The sequence below is a fragment of the Cnephaeus nilssonii genome, assembly GCF_951640355.1.
Source record: "Cnephaeus nilssonii genome assembly, chromosome: 13".
NCBI classification, from domain to species: domain Eukaryota; kingdom Metazoa; phylum Chordata; class Mammalia; order Chiroptera; family Vespertilionidae; genus Cnephaeus; species Cnephaeus nilssonii.
The window spans coordinates 42,676,134-42,700,567 of NC_137084.1; the positions used below are offsets into that span (position 1 = coordinate 42,676,134).

A 24,434-nucleotide genomic window follows, 5' to 3' on the forward strand; every position below is an offset into this window, starting at 1 on the left:
AGAATGAAATATCTATAAATGGAAAAAGGAGAGGAAAATATGGCTAAGAAGGAACTAAAGGCCCTGAGATGATTTGAAAGGACTATCACTCCATAGAGTCCATGAATTTGGATAGCAGAACACATCCAAACTGACATGCCAGGGAAAATCAGATGAGCTGCCAGAAAACTGTGGTAGGCAAGGGTAGTCTGGAATTTTTTTAAAAAGTGCACAGAGGGGTCAATCTTGTAAGCTACAGAACAATGAGTTATCAATGATTCCTGACAAAATTTCTAGAGTGTTTTTTTTTTAAACAGTTCTTAAACACTTAAGCACCGGTATGGGTTCCCTAAGGAGGTGACCAGACATTGCCAAAATTACCTAACATCCTCCTGAGAAAGGGTTCCTGGGCAAGAAATACGACAATTGCTAAACATATTTTTATTTCAGCAAGAAATCTGAGAAAATCTCTTTAAAATTTTGTGGACATGATAGAGAAATGAAGCTAGAAAAGAATAAAGTTTGGAAGATTTATAGTTGTGAATGTCAAATGATGCTTCAAATTTGTCCTGACCAAGTGCTCTAGGGCTCTACACTTGAATATAGTCCTTATAAACATTTTAATCAAAGACTAGCATGTAAAGTACATGATGGCAGGGAACCTGTCTAAATCAAGTGTCTAAAACAGTGACTGCTAGGTAGACATGTAATCAATAAAAAATTTTCAGTCGATTGAGTGTCATCCCATGCACCAAGGGGTCACTGGTTCATTCCCAGTCAGGGCAAATGCACGGAATGTGAGCTCGATCCCTGGTGGGAGTGTGCAGGAGGCAGCTGATTGATGTTTCTATATCTCTCTTCCTCTTCCTTCCTCTCTCTAAAATCAATAAAAACATATTTAAAAAAAATTTTAACTATTTTTGAATGAACAAATAAGTTCACAGAAAGCCTTTTCACTAGGCCCTGGCCGGGTGGCTCAGTTGATTGGAACATCATCCCATAGACCAAAAACATTGTGGGTTTGATTCCCGGTCAGGGCACATACCTAGAGTGTGGGTTTGATCCCTAGTCAGGACACGTATGGTCAGGGAGTGTACAGGAGGCAACCAACCAATGTGTGTCTCTCTCTCCCTCTCTCAATGAAATAAATAAAATCATATCCTTGGGTGAGGATTAAAAAAATTTTTTTAAAAGGAAGTCTATTCACTGAACCAAAATAAGCTAAGATACTTAATTTTTTTATCTTTATTTCATGATAGTTATAATAGCCTTTCCCAATATTTTTGTTGTCTATCTATCTACCTACCTACCTAGAATGTAGGCTGGCTAACATATAAGAGTTGAAAAGATACAGGAGGTTGCCCCCCCCAAAAAAAAAGAAAAAAGAAAAAAGGAAGAAAGAAAGAAAAGAGGGAGGAAGGAAGAAATGAAGCAAGCATTGTTCTAGGCACTATTGAGTTAAACAAGATCCCTGCCATCATATATTTTATATGATAGTCTTTGATTCAAATAGAAAGAAGGAAAGGAGGGAAGAAGGGAATGGAGGAAAAGAGGAAGGAAGGAGAAAATACCTAGAACAGGTATACTTCAGCCTATGGGTCAAATCCAGCCTATTGCCTATTTTTGTAAATAAAGTTTTATTGGAACATATCTATGCATATTCAATTATGCATTGTCTATGGCTGCTTCTGCACCACAATGAAGAGCTCACAAAGCTTAAAATGTTTACTATCTGGTTTTTCCCAGAAAAAGTTTGCTGACCACTGATCTAGAATATTGAATGTAGTACCAACCAGGACAGAACTATTAAAGCACAAAAGTACAAAACGAAGACAGAGGGTAGAGATCATGCAACAGCAGAGGTTGGACTAGATGGCTTCACAGCTGATATTCTATGAAATAAAAAATGCTTACTGAGCTCTGCTGGGATCCTGAGAACATGTGAGAAGGCACTCAAACAATCCCTTTCCCTCTTCCTGGCCCTCCCTCTCAGCAAATGCTCCTCCTTGCTTTTTGGTAAGAGCATCTGAACAGAAGACAGAGCTAAAGCAGGCAGCAAAGCTGTGTCTGAGTGAGAAGAGAGCCCATAAGCGGAGTCCCCTCATATCAAACTGCAACTGTAGGTAAGTTTGGCACTCATGAAATCCTCCTCTGCATGAAACATAAAGTGAACATAATTCCTCCAGTTCAGTCAGGATTCCAAGGAGACATAGGTCATAGTCTACACATGGAACTGTCAGCTAAGGAGGAAAGAAAAGACATGGGCAGATGAGAGTTCAAAAACCATACAAAAGGCCAAGATTTAAAGAATATTCAAAAGAGCAGCTGAGAGCAGGATGCAATTATTGCCAAGGACAGGAAAGGCTCTGTGGAGGAACTAGCTGCAGAATGGAGTTTGACAGAAGAAGTGGCATTAGAGAGGTGAAGAGGCGGGGAAGGGCAACTTCACACTTCATCTGGACAGCAATGCTCTGATGCTCTTGACATTCCCCTCATGCTGCCAATTTGAGAAATCTTGCTGGGGCAGCATGACACCTCCGCTTTCTGGACTACCACACCCACATCAGCTCTGACATCTCTTGCTCCCCTTGGCTGAACCTCCCTCCAGGCCAATGTTCTGATCCTTAGGCAGTCAGCATGGATACCTGTCCCCCTGCCATCACTGCCAACCCTAAAGCAGCCACTTGCTCAGCTGCCCTGTTGCTAGAAACAGAGGGATCTCAGCCTCTGCGAGTGGTCCAGGGTAATGGCCAGGCAGGGGGGGAGTCTAGACAAGCAAAAACTCAAATGTAAAATATTCATTTCTGACTGCAGCCAAAGCAACCTGCCATTTTCTCAACCTCACTTTGGAAGAGCTACTCACCAGAGACAACACAGACCGACTTGCCCAGGTACCCTCCAATAGACACGTGACCAAGCTCTGGTACAGTTGCACACTGCTGCTTTCTTCTGAAGAAGTCTAAACAACCACCTACACAACACCCCAGGCAGACACTGATGACTACCCCATTCAATAAGCATAGGCATCCAGGCACAGAAAAGGTCCACTATTTGTCCTGGGTTACACAGTAAGTTGAGGGGCCATTCCCCTCTGGGGGATTGTATTTTACATATGGGAGGAGGAAAAAAGCAGTATTCAGAGTAGTATTGAAGGATTTCTGAGGTTGAGGAAACCAGTAAGGCTGCTTTCTAGTTCTGGGAGAGGGAAAGTCTACAGGAAATAGAGGAAGAACAAATTCACATTCCATGCAGTTGCCTTAATTATTTTATGGAAAACTGCTCCACTGTCCTCTCATCTGAGGTCCCACAGGCTGAGGTGCTTTTGGGAAAACACCAGTGGAAGGCTCCCCTCACCCCCATCCCATTCATGAAATCAGGCCTCTAATTTATTCCCCAAGACTTCTGAAGTGACATAAATGATAGAGCCCAAAAGGGCTGTGATAGCCATCTGTTCCAAGATTTTTGGGTTCTCCATGAGTTTCCAGAGGATAAGGGACTTGCAGGCCCTCACTCTGAGTTGCTGGTAGAGCTGGCACAGAGCAAGGCTGCTTGGAAGCCACAGGGAGGACAATGTTCAGAACAGCAGGGTAGCCCGCCCTTACCTTCCAAAGAATGGATTCCCTGCTCCTTGGCAGTCTTGTAAACACTGCTGAAATTGTCTCCAAGGTTTGGGTCAGCACCAGCAGCAAGCAGGACCTGTACCACACTGGAAGAAATCAGAAAGACACAGTGTCAAAAGCAGGAAAGACCCAGGAAGTATGGTTCTGAAGCATGTTTGAGGATTAGATTTGCCTCTACTCATGAATGACACAGTGTAAAGAACATTAACTCTGTAAGTATCAAAGGCAGAAGTAGAAAAGTTGGCCCTGAAACCTACTGGCTGAGAGACTCTGGACAAGTTATTTAACACCTCTCTAAGGCTCATTTTCCACAACTATAAAAGACAAAGTGTTTATTCAACAATTACTTATCCAATGCTATGTTCTAGTCACTGTTCCAGGTGCTAGGCTAATGCTGGCTCACTTATTTGTTGAATGGATGAATGAATTTCAGTAATTCAAACACACAGTCCTTGGAAGTAAAAGAACCAGAATCCATCTCCCACGTAGCTGAAGTTCTTTCACATCTGATCTAACATGGTCAGGTGAGTCTCCTATGTCTACTTACCATACCTAAAAGGATCTCCTGGTGGGCAACTGTCACAGGTAATTTATTCAGGATATGGATTAAGATCCCAAAGAGAAATGAAAAGGGTCTTTAAGCAGCTAAAATCCATGTCTAAAACTCATATATTTAATTCATAGCAGAATTTGCCAGGTTCTCACATGGAAACTGTTTCCTCTTAGTTTACACACAATTTGGATAGGATTGGCATTAGTCTTCCTGTTTCCCGGATTAAAAGCCAAGAGGGCACAAAAGGGTTGTTATAGATAGGTAAACTAACTGAAGGCAGCGAGGAATAATATCTGATAAAGAGGTAGTGTGGTACAGAGTTTAAGAACATAGGCTTTAAAATCTAGGACAATCTAAGTAACAACATGAATAATGACAGCAATGGATTACAACCCACTGAGTAAAATAAGATTCCAGGAGTCCATATTGAAAATAATAAGTCAAAGGGGGAGAAGGGAAAACTCTCCCTTACTGTAGAAAGTAATAAACGTAGAAGGAAGGATGAAATTAGAAAATCATCATTTTGCAATGTCATAATTATCCGGGATAACAAGAGTATCTAGTTCACATGGCTGTGTTAATGTACATAAAGTGCTTAGAATAGTGACTGACATATAATAAGTGCTCAACAAATGTTAGTTATTACTTCTATGTACCTGACCCTGTGGTTAGGCTGTGGGGAAATCAAGAGAAGTATGAACTAAGACACTTTAATTGGGAAGACAGTATGCCATTTCATAATAAGCATAGAGAGACTTGGGTTCAAATCAAAGCTCTATCATTTACTGACTATGGTTTTGGACAACTTAGTACACCTCTGAAGACCCCATTTCCTTACCAGAATAATAGAGATAATGATGCCTCCCTTGTAGGCTGAGATAAGTATGTAAAACTCCATGGTGCCTAGCACATAGAAGGAGTTGCACAAATATGAGCTCTCATCCCTTTGTTCATATAATCCTAGTGATAATAACATGAGTCTGGGCCAAAGTACACACCAGATTGTACTTGACCAGCCACAGGATTCATGCTGATATAGCCCCATATTAAGAAGGCAGCTCTTCTATATTCTGTACAAGTTAGCTTGCTTTAAAGTCTAAGTCAGAAGGGTTTGTCGATCTAAACTCAAAGGGACATAATTTGGTTAATCCTCAGCTGTTGTATCCAATCACTGTTCAATCACACCCCCTTCCATGGCAGGCTGTCCCTCCAGGCAGCTAGTGTCACTAACTGTGCTACCTGGGCCTCTTCAGGTTCATGAGTATTGATTCTATCTGTCCAATTTGCAGGCTGCAAGACGTGTCCAAACAACCAAGTATGCTGTCCTTGGCCCTGGAGGGCAGACAGTTGTCTGGCAGGATGGGGAGAGGATAGTGACTAGACTCAGCCCTGGGGCTGCTAACACAATCAAAGGGAATGGGCAATTCACTTCACAAACTTGAAGGCCAAAGAGGATAAGCATCTAAGCTAGTAACTCATTCTGCAACCTCAGAGAAGATTCCCTTCACTTTTAATAAAACTCAAAAGACAGCAGACCCACTGTGGGATATAGGTAGAACTAATGGAACCGTGGCTGCTCAGTGGCCTAGAGTGGCACCAAACACCTTGCCAGACGGCTAGTAGTTAACAGCCATCACGCACATCCAAACCAGAGCTCCACAGGGATCAGGCCATTCTTGGAGAAGCCAGACCAGATCAGGCTGGAGGGCTACATGACTATAATGAGCTTTGGTGACCAAAAGAACTTCATGGACCTGTGGGCTGCAACAGGGCAGAAACAGAGTAGGAAACTGGCCAGGTGAAAGCTAAGGCAAGGCTGCGAGTGCCAAGAATTTCATAATCAAAACAGAACCAAGGGGACAGAGACCAGGCAGCAGAGATGTGATTCAGAGAGTCAGAAGCCAAGTCAGATGGCAAGGACTGGAGACTGAGGCAAAAATAGTAAACCACAAACAAAGTAAGGAACCAGAAACCAAGGAATACACTGGTACCATAGGGCAAGGCAAACAAAGCAGTAACCTGGAGCAGTAGTGAGGAGACTGGAAATGAAGTGATTTCTGCCTCTTTGACATTTTTTGCTGAAGTAGAAACAAATCCCCAAATTTAGAATTGCTTTTGGGAGAAGGTGAATTCCATGGGGAGATGATAAGGTGGCCCACCTGGATGAGAAGAGGAGTACAGGGTCAGCCATAAAATTAGAATCTGACCGCACAGAGGGAGGCAGGCACTGCTATTCAAGGTGATTCACCAGAGGACAACTGCAGCCTCCCCGCTGTTCTGGTGCTGGCACACGGGCTGACATTTTGTAGTTTAGGCATTATGCCTTAAATTGAAGTAGCTGGTACCAAATGGGCTATGGTATATGAGCTAGGCCTTCATAGTTTTAACAGCTGGATTAAAGGGGGGAGAGGACACCATGAAAACATCTCCACTCAAAGGAACTATACTGACTACTCCACAGGTATTCACTGAGCAAAGGCTTAAGAATATTTCTTCCAGCCAGCTCTGGTGTTCTGTGAAAAGATGCCTACCAATGCCAATATCAACCTTAAAGGCTAGGCATAATATCCAGATGCACTATTTCCCTTAATAACTGGAGAAAAAAAATGTTTAGAGTAGGCCAAGAGAATGGGGGTTTGTCCTTTAGTGATTTGGCTCTAGCACCAGTGCTTGCCTTCATGTGGCCATCAGAATCTGTTCTGTTCTTATCTCCCCATGAGTGAATTGACGCACCAAAAGGACTGAGCCTTGCAAACAACACTGAAGGTGAAGTTTGTGGGGGATAGATAGCACCAAGCTGACAGGCTTGCAGAGGAGCAGCAACAGGACAAAGCTAGCTGTGCTGGAGCTGGGGACAGGCAGGCAGGAGAATGCAGGTCCAGAGAGCCCAAGACCTCAGCAAGTTACACGTGTGAGTTGGATCAGAAAGCTAGGCTGAGAGCTATTTTCTCTCTGCCTTATTTCTTACTGCCTGCTGGTACAAGTATATATTTTCTCAAGGGTATAGTGTATGGCTAAGTAAGAGGAAGACAGTAGTCTAATAATGAAAGCTGACATTTGTATATACTTCTTATATGCCGGGTGCTATTTTAAACACTATATATATTTTAACACATTTAATCTTCACAACAACCCTATGAGGTAGGTTACACATAAGAAAACTGAAGCACTGAGAGGTTAAGTAACTTGTCCAAAGTCATTCAGCTGTAAGAGGTGGAGGTGGGATCAAACCCGGCAGCCTTTCTACAAAGTCCATGTTCTTATCATCTGCTATTTTGCCCCTCACTTCCCTATATTGACTCCCAGGTAGCTGTCGGTAGAAGCATTCAACTCAGTTTTTAGCAACCCAAGAGAAAAATTAGGCAAACTTAATAGTCAATTCCCAGAGGAGAAAACAAACAAAAAGTATATTAAGAGATAGTCTCAAGCTCATTTGTTATTAGAGAAATGCAAATTAAAATGAGATATCACTTCAAATTCAACATATTAACTAAAGTTAGAAAGCTGAAAAATGCCAAGTGTTGGTGAGGACATAGGGTTCTGAGACTCTTCATGCACGGTTAGGGGAGAGACTGGTGCAGTCATTCTGGAAGCTAATCTTATAATACTTTTGTCAAATCAAAGTACCTTACCCTATAGCCCAGCACTTGTCCTCCTGCGTATAGATATCCCAGAGAAATTCTTACACAGATCCATAAAGGGCAACACACGGGACGTTCAGCACAGCATTCTGTGGTAGTGGGGAGTTGCAGACAATCAAGTGTCCATCACTGGGGAATGAATAAGTTAAATGTGGTAGGCACACACTATGAAACATGATGCAGCAGTTAGAAGAAACAGGCTGGATATACGTGCAGCAACATGGATAGATGATTTTTAAAAGGCCCTATTCCCTTTCCCCTTCTATTAGTCATTAATTGAACCTGACAATCTGTTTATTCCTTCAGGGAGTCTTACAACTGCAGAACTTTTGATTCCTAAGCTGATAGTGATCTTGGAGAATTAAGGATCTAGTGAAAACAATGAACTACCTGAGCATTAACTATCAGCTGTGCCACTCCGCCTGCTGGGGTGTCCCCCTGCTTCAACTGGCTAGTCCTCATTCACTGGCAGGGCTCCTCAGTGACTCTGTCACCAACTCAACTGAGCCTTCTCTGCCTTCCAGGCTGGATCCACCCCCTTCCTCTTTGTCTGCACAGAACCCAGTACTCACCCCCATGGCAGGTGACCCTCCCAGGATATCGTCATTTCCTATTTACTTTTATTTGCCTTTCTCACTAGACTATCAGGCAAGGGCCATGTCTCAACCTTCTTTCCCAGCTCCTTGATCAGGGCCTAGATCACCGTAAGTGGTCAATAGATGTTTTCTGAACGAGTGCATGAATAAATGAAGGAGGAATAAATAAAATCATTAATTTATTTGGTGGGAAATGGGGGAGAAAGGTGGAAAGCAACTGTCTCAGCCCTACCCAGCCCTCTCCCACCAAATGAGGCCACAGGCAGTTTAGCTGTGGAAAACCTCCATCTTCCTCTTCTGAGCACCAGCCCCTTCCTGGGCTTATAGGCAATTATCAGACAAAGCTGAGGAAATGAACAGGACAGTGGCCCCTACATGGCAGTTCTTGGGACTCCTGGAACTCCCTCTGGAGCCACAGCTCCCATGAGGCTCATTTTAATTTGCTGATCAGGCTGTAATGAGATTAGAGGTGGGAGCACATGTAGGAAGGTTGGCTCACACTGACCTTAATGAGCTCCCACTTTTAGGGCAGTGGGATGTCACAATGCATGGGAGGACAGCTACATTGATCGATGTTAAGGCTTTCTGCTCTCAGTGGCCGGAGGGGCTTGGAGTCATCGCATTGTTTAGGAAAGAGGGAGGAAACCTGTGGTGTGAGCTGAGGCCTATGTTGGGTCAGGCGCGTGTCAAAGATGGCTGGCGAGCAGCTGGAGTTGGTGAAGCAAGAAGGGCAGTGATCCCAGCTCCAGGTCGTCCCCACACAATGTTGAGCTTCAGGAGAAGCTCCGCCAACTCCTCCTCCCTCTACCCCCCACATCCAAAGCACAGGGTCACTGTGATGAGTGTCATGGGTCCCAAGGAGAAGACAAAGAGTTGACCTATTCTCAGCCCAGTGCACACTTCGATGAGGAGAGGAAGCAAAGAGGTCACAGCTCAGGAGGTTTGCTGGAAAGTCAAATGAGCTGTGTCTCATTTGGCCTACTGGCTGGTCAGGAAAGCAGGGTGGCCAGACCAAAGACAAATGGCATGTATTACATATAGAGGTCCTGTGGCAGGGAGCATGAGCTGGGGGGTGAAGCAGTTTTCTTTTTAAAGCCAACTTCCTTAGGCAACTAACTAAAGATTAGGGGGAAAGCAAGGTACCTGTGTAGAAAATGTGCCCCAATTTCCTTAAATGAGGAAAATAATCTTTTGTTTACTTCCCTCAAAAGGTAAAGATCAGTAATCATAATAAAATAGCCACAGTGTAATAAGCACCTTACATTCACTATTTCAGATCCATATAACTACTTGCATTGAGGTACTAGTCTTATTTTATAAATGAATAAACTAAGGCTCAGCAAGACAATATGAGTTACCCATGTATACACATTAAATAAGCACCTGGCCTGGCCAGTGTGGCTCAGTGGTTAAGCATCGACCTATGAACCCGGAGGTCATGGGTTCGATTCATGGTCAGAGCACATGACCAGGCTCGATCCCCAATAGGGGGTGTGCAGGAGGCAGCTGATCAATGATTCTCTCTCATCATTGATGTTTCTATCTCTCTCTCCCTCTCCCTTCCTCTCTGAAATAAATAAAAATAGCCTATCTAATAAAGAGGGAATATGCTAATTGACCATCACTCCGTCACATAGATAGCTGCACCCACAGCTGAGGCTAAGTTCCCTTAAGGAGCCTTAATGAGCAATCAGCAAGGACCTGAGGCTACGCCCTCCTCCATCCCTGTGAGGCTTGACAGGGGACCTCAGGCTGCACCCCCCACCCAGCAGGGCTTGACAGGGGCCCTCAGGCTGTGTCCCCCACCCAGCAGGGCTTGACAGGGGACCTTAGGCCGTGCCCACCGCCCTGGCATCAGGCTGGGGGACCTCAGACCATGCCTCCTGCCTTGGCACCAGGCTGGGGGACCTCAGGCCATGCCCCCCACCTGACGGGGCTTGACGGGGACCTCAGGCCTCGCCCCCCACCCAGCGGGGCTTGTCGGGGACCTCAGGCTGCAACTCCTGCCCCGGCGCCAGGCCAGGGGACCTGAGGCCGCGCCCCCCTACCAGGTGGGGCTTGACAGGGGACTTCAGGCCGCGCCCCCCACCCCAGCACCAGGCCGGGGACCTTGAGGCTGCACCCCCCTGCCTGGCAGGGCTTGACAGGACCTCAGGCTATGCTCCCCACCCAGCAGGGTTTGACGGGGGACTCAAGGTGCACCCTCAGTGCTGGGTCGGGGGACCTCAGGCCATGCCCCCCACCCAGTGGGGCTTGTCAGGGGATCTCAGGCCATGTCCCTCACCTGGCGGGGCTTGACGGGGGACCTCAAGGCACGCCCCCCACTCCATCTGGGCGACCTCAGGCTACGCCCCCCGTCCTGGCGCTGGGCCAGGGGACCTGAGGCTATGCCCCCTGCCCGGCGGGGCTTGACAAGGGTGGGACTGGCCGGGCCTGGATCTAGCCCAATGGGGGATGGGGAGCGGCTGGGTCTGGGTCTCACGTGATTTTGAGGTGCATGTGGGTGGGTGGGGACTTGACTCTGGGTCCCCCTTTTAATGTGCACGAATTTTGTGTACCGGGCCACTAGTATTTAAATAAGCACATGAACCAAGATTCAAATTCAGGTCTGTCTGGGGCCAAACCTGGTGTACATTCCCCTAAACCACACTGGTTTTCATCCATTCAGTCATCCATTAGTCTGTCGTGTTATTCCATAGTTACTGAGCCCCTACTATGTGCCAGGGACAGGGATATTTTCAGATAGTAGTTAAAGTAAAACAGAGCATAGCAGCTAGCTATGAAAGGAAATCCAATTCAGATGGAGAAGGATCAAAATCAATGGTGGACCCAGACAAGATGAGATAATTTGGGGTAAGGCTCAAGAAAGGCATGGCACATTAAGCAGAGGGCCACGGAATCAAGATCAACCATCACAGTATTTCCAGGACAACCCGTTTCACGTCCTCAGCCTACTTCTAAATGCCCTTTCAATCTGTAGTTAAAAAATGCTTCCATGTCTTTCAACTGATGGACCAATATGGTTAAGCTCTGGTTGTTAGATATTCTTACTATAGTATGGGCCCAGACTGGGGTCTCTCTAGGTAAATGACCCATGAGTATAATGGGGCTAGTTTATCTCTTATACACTGGACAAAAACAACAACAATAAGAAAACCAAAAATATTAATAACATCAGCAGATACCTACTATATGTACTATGTACTAAGTACTGTGCTAAGCAGTTTTGTCTGTATTTTAATCTTAGCAACCAACCTACGCTGAGGTAAGTGCTATTATTATTCCCATTTTTGCAGATGAGGAAACAGAGCTACTATGAGGTAAAGTTAGGTTTTAAACTCAGGAGTCTCCTTCCAGAGCCCTTGTTACTTACTATGTCACACACAACTGGATGATGTGCTCCCCGAAGCAGGGACTATGCCTGACCATCTGTTTCCTTGCACACAGGGCCTAGTACATATATATGTTTAATCAATTCACTTCTGGGGCCTTAACACTGCACTGTTGATGCACACGTTGAGTTTTTCAGTAAGTTCCTAGGCTTTACATGCTAGTATTGTTAAGTTGGGCCTCTCTCAATCTGAATTTTACTGTTGGTTTTTGGTTTTAATTGTAGACTAAAACACTTCATCCCTGTTCATTTTTATCAGCATAGATTTAACCATTGCTCTAGCCTACTGACTTTTTCTTTTTTCATATCCCCAATTCTTTCATCCAACATAATTGCTACCTCTTTAAGCTTCATTTAATCTGTCAACTTGATAGGTATTTATCCATGGTCTCAATGGACTCAGTGATATAACTACTGAATAGGACAGAGCCCTGTGGCTCTGATGTCTCTAAAGAAAAGTGCAGGAATGGATCATATCACAGTCCCTAGAAATGCAACATCTTTCCCCAAGCAGCTGAACTGGGTGACCACTGGGTGCTCTCCTGATACTCTGGATCCCAACTGATACTCTCCATGGAGAGAGCGGTGAACACAGAACCCAGGATAGAATACAGCATTGGAGAAGTGGGGGAGGGGGGAGCACACCCTGAAACTGTCATGTTAGGCAAATGAGCTGGCATTGCTTTCTAGGGAGCAGTGTCTTGGGTTGCCTGAGGTCAAGGCATGTGCCTGCCAAACTAGAATCGGGTGCATGTTGGAATTGGAATATCATTACTACAAAACAGGATTATCTTGAGCAACGATTCCAAATGGGATTAGAAATGACTCTTTGTTACTCAGAGATAATCAGCCACAGCAGCAGCAGTGGGTGGGAGAAATGTCAAGCTTGGCACACTTTTCTGGGGGGCATGGTGCTGGCATTCCAGGCACCTGGCCAGCACCCTCACCCACCCTCCCTTGCTGGGAAATACTGGGCACTGTCCTGCATTGGGCAGGTAGCCACCTGGGACAAGAGCCAGCACCCATCAAAAAGCCCTACTCTGGGGTCCCATGTTCTAGGCCAAGTTTCTCAGATAAAGAGGACTGGAAAAAGAATCTCCAAAGCCCTCCAGCAGTAATAAAAATAATAATAAAAGGCAAACCACTACTACTATACTACTACTAACTAAAGTAGCAAACCATTACCAAGTGATTCCTATATGACAGGCATTATTCTAAACATTTTACATATATTTACAAATTTATACCTCAAAATAGCCCACTGAGGTAGATCTGCTTATTATTTCCATTTTATGGCTGAGTAAACAATTACAGATAAGTAAAAGAATTTGCCAAGGTACCTAACTAGTAAGAGGAAGAGCTTGGATTTGAACCCAAGTAATCTGGCTCTAGAGCTCAGAGCTGTACCATGGGCTAGACTGTCACAGCCTGAGAGGAACACGGTCAATGATGGACAAGGCCTTTCCTTCACATTCTCTGGTCTCCAGACCCTGTCAGTTCCCCTACTAGCTCTGGTATACTCCTACTTTCTCACCTTTGTGAACCTATGCTCACAATGGCCCAACTTCCAGAAATGCTGTCCTTACCCTCCACCTTTAACAATCAAAATCATGTTCATCTTTCAAGATCCACCTCTTGTGAAAGGGCCTCCTTTCATGATTTCCCCTCAGCACTCTAGATGACCTTCTCTGGGGCACTGCCCACATTCTGCCTCATTTAAAGTGAGACTTGTTTTATCCCTTTTCTGTCAGTTTTTTGAGACAAGGAGAGTGGTTTGTCTATTTTTAAATTTCTCATAATCATCCAACACATACCTACCATTGAGAAACTCTGACTGAGATTATTTGACTCCTGGTCCCAGCAACCGTTAACTCATCCCATGATCTTGCTGCCTGCCCCTTCCCTCCATAGGCAGTCCAGTCAAGTGGAAAGAATAAGGACTTGGGGCTCAGAGACCTGGCTTCAAATCCTGACTCACTCTTTCACTTACTAGACAACCATGAGCATCTCTGAACTTCATTTTCCCTATCTGTGAAAATAGGGATAATAATCCCTCCCTTTTAGGATTGCAGTGAGAATTACAGACTACATGGGAAGTGCTTAACATGGGCCTGGCACACAGAAGGCACTCAATCAACCACAGCCATCATCATCATTACTACCACCAGGTGATCAGACAGCATAAAGCCCAGCCACCTCAGGCTGAAGGGAGCATCACTCTGTAGCAAGCAGCCAGGCCAAAAATAGGCTGGGAACCCTGGGAAGAAGTTGTAGGCCTCTAAGGCAGGAAAGACCTCTATGTGATCAGGCCCCCTAAGAACTTGCACTGAAAGACAGTTGTAGGAGTGTTCTACCTCCTCTGTCTCTGGCCAGCAGCAAGGATGGAGAGCCTTCCAGGGAGACTGCCCCTAGTCCAGCTTGCAAGACCAGCATTGGCTCTCTGCTCTAAGAACACCTGTGGAGTTGGTCCTGCAAAGGCCTGCAAAACCTCTCCTGCAGGACAGCAATCTGGCTTGGGCTGCTGGGTTCTTAAAGATAGGGTTTAATGCCCTCCTCCTCTTAGTAAGGTGGAGGGAAAATAAGCAAATGCTAAAAATAAATGACTGCTGTGCGAGGGAATTAAATGGTCTTTAGCCAAGGATGGCAGCATTTTAAAATTAACAAAGCCCAGGTACCACATCCAGGAAGGGCTTGGCAAATGTATGTTATCCACTCATTAGCTCAGCTCCTCAGGGACCTTGGCCAAGCAGGGAAGGCAGTGCCGGGAAGCAGTCCTTCCGATGCTGATGAAATGCACTTCGGGAGAAAAGGCAGAAGGAGGGAGGGAGGCTCATGTGGGGAATTTCAAACAGCTTCATGCTCTGCCTTACGGTCTCACCTTCTCTAAGGCAGGGGCTTTCAAAGCAACCAGCAAGCCCAAGTGGACTCAAATCTGAATCTCCCACCACCCATTCTTTGGGGATGTTTGGTTCCTGAGGGACCATAATGGCCACACTGTTTAGGTGATCTCCTTGCTTGGCAGTCCAGGGACAAGTTGCCCAAGAATGATGTGGGATGGGAGGCAAGCTTTCAGTCCTGTACCCTGCACTTTCTCCTTACTATAAAGAAGAATCATATGACGCTTTGTGAATTTATATAAGCCTACTCTATACCACATGTAAAGTGAATTTATCATTTCATTATTCATCAGTAATTATACTTCATGACACCAAGAATCATGTGAATTCATAAATCTTCATTCTCTCTTAACAATCAAAACATACAGTACTCTAATGTGAGATACATCAACAAGAATCCCAGGTAGTCATAAACAATAGAATTCATTCTAACACTACAGCATGAATTTTCAGTATGCCACTAGTCACAATTAATAATGAATAGAGAGGGATGACCGTTTTAAAAGTGTTTTTATAAGTCAGTCTATTAAAGTACCAATTATCATAGTAAAATTCACACTTATAAGATGTACAATTTGATGAGATTTGGTTGTATAGGCATCACCATAATCAAGATGTAGACTATTTTTATCACCCCAATAGGAAAGACTTTGGGCCCTTCCTCCCGCTCCTAAACACTTATCTGATTTCCGTCCCTAAACTACTTCTTTTCCAGACTGTCATATAAATGGAATTAAAGTAGGTAGCTTTTTGTGTCTGGCTTTAAGTTAGCACAAGGCTTTTAAGATTTGTCCATGTGTTGCATGTATGAGTTGTTTGTTCTTTTTATTGCTGCATAGTAGTCCACTGTATGGACGCACCATAATTTGTCCACCCATTAACCAGTTGATGGATATATGGGTGATTTCTAGTTTTTGGTGATTATGAATAAAGCTACTTTAAATATTTACATATAGGCCTTTCTGCAGATGTATGTTTTTATTTCTTGTGAAACAAGTACCTAGGAATTGGTATTACTGGGTTGTATGGTAACAAACTGCCTTTACCTTTATAAGAAACTGCCAAAGTGTTTTCCAAAATGGCTATACCATCATGCACTCCTATCAGCAACGATGACAATTGTTCTGCAACTTTGTCAGCACTTCGTATTTTCAATTTTTCTAAATTTTAGCCATTGTAGTTAATAGGTATGCAGTGGTATCTCATGATTTTAATTTGCATTTCCCTAAATGACTAAAGCTGAGAATCTTTTCATGTGCTTTACCATCCATCTCTTTTTTTTTAGTGTCTGCACAAATCTTTTGCCCATTTTTAGAAAACTGAGTTGTTTCTCCTTTTCTTACTGATTTATAAGAGTTCTTTGTATCTTCTGGATACATTCCTTTATCAGATGTGTTTTGATAGCTTCTTTTTTGAGCAATTAGAAATGATAAGAATCTAAATCATACCATTTCCTTTCTAAACCACTATCCCCTGCACACACATGAATAAAGGGAATAGGAAAGACTTAAACTTTCAGTTTACAAATACCTAGTGCTACTGGACAGAGGAGCAAACAATATACTTGGTACCTGCTAAAACTCACGAGACTATTTTTACTTCCACTATAAACACCCAACCAACATTAAGTTTTAAGGAAAGCTACATCTGGAGAAATGGCTCTCCTATAAACAGCTTTTGACCTCCCAGGCTCTGCACCTCCCAAAGCCCTGTTCTGGTCTGCCAGGCTCCTGGAATGGTCAACAGTCGTCACACTCCATTGCTGGCCATTGTCCATTGGGAAAGGTAGGAGGCTCCCAATCCATCCCTCAGTGAAAGAGCAAACAGTGGAGCCTGTGGCTGCTTGGACATCAAAGTTGAGCAAACAGGCCTGGGCAGGCCCTGCCTCTCTGCCTATACATCCTACAAATGCCATATGAAGGAGCTTCCCTGAGGGGGGTGATGACTTTCAGTTTGCCATAGCACACATCAAAGTTTGCACCACACACGAACTGGGTGCATGGGTTCGAATCAAGTCGCCCAAGAGCGGATACTCAGCCATTGTATCCAGTTTTAATCCTGTGTTTTCCCAAGTAATTAAGCCTTCTTGCTTATGAACTTGTGACTAAGTAAAGCATCACTGAGAGGTTGTAACATCAAAGTGCCTTCCACCGTCTGTCCATGTTTGATAAAATTGGATTTCTTTCCCTTCTTAAAGAAAAACTAATTGAATTTAACTCAAGGCTGGGTATATTTGCACGAGCCGGTAAAGGCTATGCTAATTCACAGTGATCATCCTGGGACCCTGTGGCTTAGCCTTTAGCTGGACTGGGTCAGAGTACAACACAGAATGAGGCACCCAGACTCAGGTTAAATAAATGCCTGTGGCATGAGGCTTATGGAGAGCCCACTGTGGATGGAGAGGGCTGGCAAAAGGATTTTCCTAGTTAGAATGTTGGTTAATCTTTGGCTGAACGGCTACTGAAGACAATGGCCATCACATTACTCAAGTCCTTGATGTCAGCAGTCCCAGTAAGCTTCTTAAGGCAAAGGTTGTGATGCTTATTATCTGAATCTCTTCATAGCCTGGCACATCAGCACCTGACACAGTATAGTTTGAAAAATGTTTACTGGATGCATGAAATGATAACATGAAGGAATGTCAGAACAAAGTTCCCCTCTCCTGAAGAACCAAACTCTCTATGTCCCTTGTTTGCCATGCTCATTGGAGAACTCCAATCTAAATTAATACTTGATTTCACTAATTATCTGATTTACAGTGAGTGTGGCATGGTCCCATTTTTGTAAAATTACATATACATATACACACAATGATCAGTCTCTAAATAGAGGGAATTCAGTTCACTGCTACTTTCTTCTTCTACATTATTTTTACAAAAACAATAAACCTATTTTCGGAAAAGAAAATCTCTGGTTCAATCCTGATACAATTATGTTTCCTTTTACCAATATGATTTCTGATCTTGATCCAGTTTAACTCTCCTGTGTACATTTTTATTTGTATTTTAATTTACGTCACCTCAAACCCTTTTTGGAAATAAAAGGAAGAAATAAATTATAAATTAAGTTCTCATATAGACTTTTAAAATTTTTGTTCTATAGCACTGTATTCTCTATTCAAAATTAAATAAGGTAACAAATACATACATAAATAAAAGTTCACATGAAGTTAGTCTCCTTAAGAATAGAGACTGTTCTGTTCTATGTCCCTAAGGATTTAACATATTAAGCAAGTGCTCACTAAAGGCAATAAAGGCAGTTAAGGATGAAATGATTGGGCTACTTTAAGGATCTCTCCCTTGATCTTATGACTGCCAATATTCTAAAGATGACGATTCTCTGCTGTTAGCCTTGAATCAAGGGTTACCCCTCTACCTTCCCTTCATCCAAACTCAATTAAAAGGTGGTGGCATTTCAGGCCTGGCCAATATGATTCCAGAGGGTTTGGTGACTGGTTAGATTATATCATCAGCACACCGCCAATAAAGAAAAACTTTATTGGCAGGTTGTGCTGGTATGGAAGTGATACTTCTTTAGGACTATTCCCAGGACGCCTTACCTACTCACTCTTACTAATGTACTCTTGAGATTCCCTTTTACCAGATTCTACTTTTCCTTTTTTCCATAGCACTTCTTACCTTCTAATAAATTATGTGGTTTACTGATGCACTATATTTGTTTATTGTCTGTCCCTGCCTCTCTCTACTCAGGGACCACCATCTGTATAGAAATAAGCTCTATGAAGGTGGAGATCTTTGTCAAGAACAGTGCTTGGCAAACAATAGGTGCCCCCCAAAATTTGTGATATGAATAAATAAACCAACCGGAGAGTATGCTATTTTCACTAAAAATCTGTCTTCTCTGGGTACTGGAAGAAAGAGGAGGGCACAAAATGAACACTTAATACACCAATAATTAGTTCTAGGAACCAAAGCAAATAAATACAAGCCAACACTCTCACTTTGCTCAATGAGCATCACTGATGTGCTAATGGCCCTGGATAAAGACAGGCAATCAGTTAAACCAACAACTCATTAGATTCAGAAAGAAGTGTCCCCAAAACACATCACTACTAGCTATCTGTTTACTGATTGACAGTACTCTTAAGTATACTGTTATTTGCAATTCTGTTTCAATATTGAAAATATACTACACATAAGGGCACACTCCTCCCCAACCCCTTTTCTCCACCACTGTCTGTCTCTTACAGATGAAGACACCTGCAAGCTGGGAAAGACTGGTGGGTAGGGTGGAAGTGGTGATAGGTGGAGTATCTGTGGTAGAATAAACGTGTATTTTTGCATGGAGAAGTCTATGTGAGCAGAGAATAACAACTCACCATTTGTAACCTGTAGCACATATATTATCTCATTTGATTCTCACGAGCACATAGCGAGAATCTACTCTGCTGCCAGATTCAGTCCTCTCACACCCTCTGCTTCGATAACATCCTGTTCACACTACTCTGGCATCATTGATTACACTATACTCTCTACTTGCCTTTTTCCCCACATTAGGCCATGAGCTCCCAAGGTCTCTGATTCCCCAATGATTAGTACAGAGCTTGGCTCAGAGTAAATATTTACCAAATGTTTGTAGAAATGATTAATTTCAGGTGGAGAAACGATGTCCATAGAATTCTGAAACTCAACTAAGGGTCAGAAACAGGACTAGACTCCAGGTCTCTCAACTGCAAAGTCCATTTATATCAATTTTTCTTTTAAAAGACTAAGTGCTAGGAGCTAGAGGCAAATAAGGAAATGGAGTGTTGATCTTGATCCTAAGAATTTCCCTGTGCTGAGAACAAGTTCACAACAGAAGAGCAGAGAAGAGAGACCTATCTCAAGTACAGCTAAGTCAGGCAGTCTGAGGCAGTGCCACCCCTATATTATAAAATCCCTGTTTTGTTGGTTTCCATCACATTTATGACCTTTCCAAAGGTGGTTAAGACCAAAAGCCTTAAAGGTCTGCTGGAAGGGAAAATTAAAATTGGTACCTCCAACTATCATTTTCAGTGGCTACTATTAAAGTAGATCACTCTCTTTAAAAGCATTTATTTCTGTTCTTATTTAATCAATTCTTTTGCACACTCACAGGAGAGAGTGGGATGGAAAGGCAGCACCCAGCACTAGCCTGGGTTCTGGCAGAGGGAGGCAGCAGTGAGGTATATATAGTAAAACACACAGACTTTGTAGGCTGCCAGACCAGGTCCTAAATCCTGTCTGTGTAACCTTAAACAAATCACTTTATCTCTTTGGGCTTCAGTTTTCTTACCTCCAAAATGAGAATAACATATATGTTGTGGGGGTGGTTGTGAGAATTAGCGATAACTCTCTACACAAAGTACAACTTAGATCTTTACACAACAGCTACATTCTAAAGGAATGGGCAAGCAGGTAGGAAAATAGCATGCCTCCAATGGGAGGGCAGGAATGCCCCCACCTTCCCCAATTTCCATTAGAACCTCCAAAGAAACAGCCCAGAGAAGCCCTTGCTGGGAACAGATTGTCGACTTCTCAACACAGATAGATGGTGGATATCTCACACAAGTACACTTAACTTAATTGCTTACAACAGGCTTTCTTTATTTTTTAAAAATTACATTTATTGACAGGCTTTCAAACATTTCGTTGCTTCAGTAATGCAAATGACTTATCTAAGGTCACAAAGCCAATGAGTTGGAATTCACAGCTATATCCTCCCTCTCAACATCTCCTACATTTTCCATTGCACTGGGTACAGATCAATTCCTTTAGCTGAGTTCACCTTCCTGCTTCTGGAGAAGACAGCAGGGGGACAGGCAAACATGAGAGAGGATTCAGGAATGTGATGTGCAGAGATCTGGCTGAGGGAGCCCTGTGTAAAAGGAGATCTCTTACCTGTCGTTTCGGCTGATGGCTGCCACCATAAGCGCTGTCCAGCCAAGTTTGTGCCTTGCATTGACATCTACACCTTCCGACAAAAGCCTAGAAAGAGAGAAATATTTTCAGTGTACGGCTTCCCATGGACCTAAGAGTGAAGAAATGAGACAGCCAACAAACAGGGAGGCTGGATGCACCTGGATATAGTTAGAGGCTTTTGAGAACTCAATATCCATCCCAGCATCTCTAGCCAGTCTCCCCAACTCCAGGCTTCCCCTACCTTGCTGTTATTCTCCCAGCCTTCTGAAAAAAAAAAAAAAAAAGCCTTCCCTACCTTAGTACCCTGACACTCCTACTCCTTGGTCCGGAATGCTCTCTCCCTGCCTCTAGGTCTGTTCTAATCCCACTTTCATGCCATGGGATACATGCTGAGGACTCTCCCTGAGAAGGCTTCCTTGACTCATTCAGTCCACAGATCTCTCTTCCTTCCTTAGAATTTCCCCGTGCTTAGCACCAATGCCCAGGGACACTTCTTATCTAAGTAGTTCCCCGCTTACAAAAGGATCACTCTCTTCAAGTTTCTCTGTATGGTGGTTATTTGAAACTTGGAAATTTTTTAACCCAAGGGAAGATGTAAACAATGTTAGAAATGTTAACTTAGGTTTCTAGCAGGTCCACAAGAACTTACTTGACTCTATATGCCAGTGCCTAACATGTAGTAAGGGCTCAATAGTTATCCAATAGTCATGTTGGATAAATGAACTAACACAGGGTTGTAAGTATACCACTAAAAGCCTGAATTCTGGTTCCTGGGAACAAAGGGGCCCTACAATGTGGAAGTGGACAGAGAGAAGGGGAATAAATAGAATCAATCCTGAGCACCTACTACAAGTAGGAACTGCCCTCAGAACTTTACATACATGCTCTCATTTACTCTTTGCACAAGCTTAAGGAGATGATACTAATCTCTTTTCATTGATGAGGTAATAGTGAGGTGAAATGACTTGCTGAAGGTCACAAAGCAAGTAAAGGGCAGTACAATGACTGCAATCCAGGTCAATAATGGCTCTACAGCCTGAATCTTTCTCACCTGACCACCCTTCCTCTATTCTAAACCTGATTCCATGTCACATGTTAGACAAAAAACTAAATTGACTCCAGCAAATCCACAATATGTGCTGGATCCTATGCTAGATTCTGGGATGAGGAAAAGGCGTAGGGTCTACCCTAGGGAACTATACAATTTGGTTGTGGGGAAGGACTCAGGACAATAGGAAACCAAAGCCTGTAGTGTGTGGAACCCACCAGAAGTGCTATAGGAGGCCAGGAAGGGGGGAACCAAAAGTCAAGAGTGATTCACCAACAAGGGAGGATCTGCTTATGAGGAATGGGGGGAGGGTATTTGGGGGAACTGGGAGGCTAACTCCTCTTCAATGGGTTCCAGAAGCTTGGAGTTGAGTCCTGGTACCATTCTTGTGTAGTAAGTAAATGATCCTCTGGATTAAGCCAAATAAAAACTCGGTGCTGTTTAGTAAGCAGGTGACTAAGGCTTGGAGGATAAAAAGACACAAAGTCTGAGTAGGGAAGACAGACCAACAAGCACATACATATACATCAGACAAGTGCTATGAATGGGGACTGAAAGTTGCAGGTGCAAAACCAGGGAACCTAACCCAGTCTTAGTGACCCAGAGGTCTCTCTTTGGAGGTGATAATAGAGAGCTAGCCAGACAAAAGGAGACGAGGGAGGGGAAGGAGTGTTCCAGAGAAGACAGCATGGGGTACATGAGGATCTGAAAGAGGTTTGGCATTACTGGGGCACACAATGTAAGGAGAGAGTATCAGGAGAGGAGGCTGAGAAACTCTCATCTCTCATGTCTAGTTTGGAGGATTTCTTCTGGGCCTCTTACCATATATACTGTTAAACTTATTTTATGCAGGAACAATGGCCAAGAATGTTAGAGGCGAAAAAAAACTTGGGGGTGAATTTTCTATGAGACAAAAAAAAAAAAAATCTCTTGTATAAAATTTCCTTTCTAACTTACATACCTTCTCTAGTGTGCAGGCTAAGTGGTGCTGTGGAGAGCCCAGGGTTCTGAGAATTAAAAGACTGGAGTCCTCGATCCTAACTGTGATTTTGATCAGATGGCCTCACTTCTCTGTTCCTCAGTCCAGAAGACTAGAATATTAGGACCAAATCAAAGAGATTTTTGAAAGGAAAGACTTGAACTGTCCCTTGAAGAACGGAATAGTTTAGAGACAAGGGATGAAGTACAATAGTATCCCATTCCTTCAGTCAAGACAGAAGGAATGGGATACTATTCAGAAGCAGGGAAGCAATGTGAAGGTATGTTCAGAGACAATCAGTTAGACCCATCTGGATGACAGTTCACAGTAGAGAAACAGCTGCTGAGGTATTCGGGGCCTCAAACTCAAGCTAGGGGGCAAGGCAGTGGGCATAAACCTTTTTTGAGCCATGCACTTCTTTTAGAATATGATCAAAACTAATGACTCCAGAAAAGTGTACAGGAGCATATATTACCGCCCCCCCATACACACACACACACACACACACACACACACACACACACAATTTTTTTTACATACAATGTCCAGGGGTTCACAGGTCCTCATGAAATAGTGGACTTTAGGTTAAAAACCCAATCTAAAGAGTTGATAAATGCCTGGCATGTGTGCTACTGTCCTGCATTCCTGCATCTAAGTCAGAAATCACAAATCTCTACAAGCAATTCTAAGTCAGAAATCACAAATCTCTCCAAGTTCTTTCCTGTGGGGCCTCTGAAAAAGCCTCAGAATCCTCCTTAACACTGGTTCCAATCAACCACCATCAATCAACTGAAGCTGGCAACAGAGGGGAAACCTATTTGCTATTCCTTAGACTCGTCATAGGCAGTTCGGTTGTCACTGAAGGTTTTGGGGTAAAAGAAATTATAAAATTAACCTAATAGCTTAAGCAGGCTAAATTTGAAAGGGAAGAGAGTAGAAAACGGGGACAAGTAGACCAGTTTGGAGACTGCTATATTACAGCCCTAAAGAGATGAGCTAGGGCAGCCATGAGAAAGCAGGACAGGGCTAGGAGAAACAGCACAGCCAGAATCCCTCATGCCTTCAGTGGGCCAGTGATCCGTGTTCTCCTTCCTGGCTGGGCTCAGAGAATTCTGAAAGCAGCACTGCTCTGGAGACAGCTAAAAAAAGAAGATTGAGATGCCTCCTCCTCCTGCCCCTTGAGGGCTGAGTGTAGTGTAACAAAAAGAAAAAGGATGAATAAAGGGCTTTGGAGTAAGTTAGACCGGAATTCAAATTCTGGTCCAGCTGAATAACCCTGAGCAAATCAATTCTCTGAGTCTCAGTTTTCTAACCTATCAATTAGAGATGATAAACTCTAATTTACAGCGATTGCAGCCTAATGCCTGGCATATAGCAAGTATTCATGACAGGTAATTTCTACCTTCTACCCTATTCTACTTCTATCCCTGAGGGAACAAGGTGTTCTGGTCTCAAGCCATTAATGGCAACTTGGCCAATACTCAGGGGCTCTGAGATAGGGTCACATAGGACCACCCGGATAATTCAACCAGGCTGGCTCTAGGCACTCCTGTGTTAATTTATTCAACAAGCATGTGCACTGACATGCTCTGTGTCCAGGCACATACTAACTACTGACAAGGAAACAATACAGAGGTTCTTGCTTTACAGGACCCAAACCAATAAGGCTTTTAAAAATATATATAAAGAATAGTCCTAGTCGGTTTGGCTCAGTGGATAAAGCGTCGGCCTGCAGACCAAAGGGTCCCAGGTTTGATTCTGGTCAAGGGCATGTACCATGGTTGCAGGATCCTCCCCAGCCCGGGCTCTGGTCAGGACTTGTACAGGAGG

At 43.6% G+C, this 24,434-nt stretch overlaps 1 protein-coding gene across 2 annotated transcripts in view; it reads right to left on the minus strand.

Annotated features, from left to right (window-relative positions):
- CLPB (ClpB family mitochondrial disaggregase) overlaps positions 1-24,434 on the minus strand; it is a 164,568-nt gene that overhangs the window by 107,507 nt on the left and 32,627 nt on the right. For both annotated transcript variants that reach the window (XM_079788179.1, XM_079788180.1), the window contains exons 3-4: positions 20,557-20,643; positions 3,582-3,685 (exon numbers count right to left, since the gene is read on the minus strand). In XM_079788179.1, the coding sequence (XP_079644305.1) occupies positions 3,582-3,685; positions 20,557-20,643 (191 nt within the window). The remainder of the gene's footprint in view (positions 1-3,581; positions 3,686-20,556; positions 20,644-24,434) is intronic.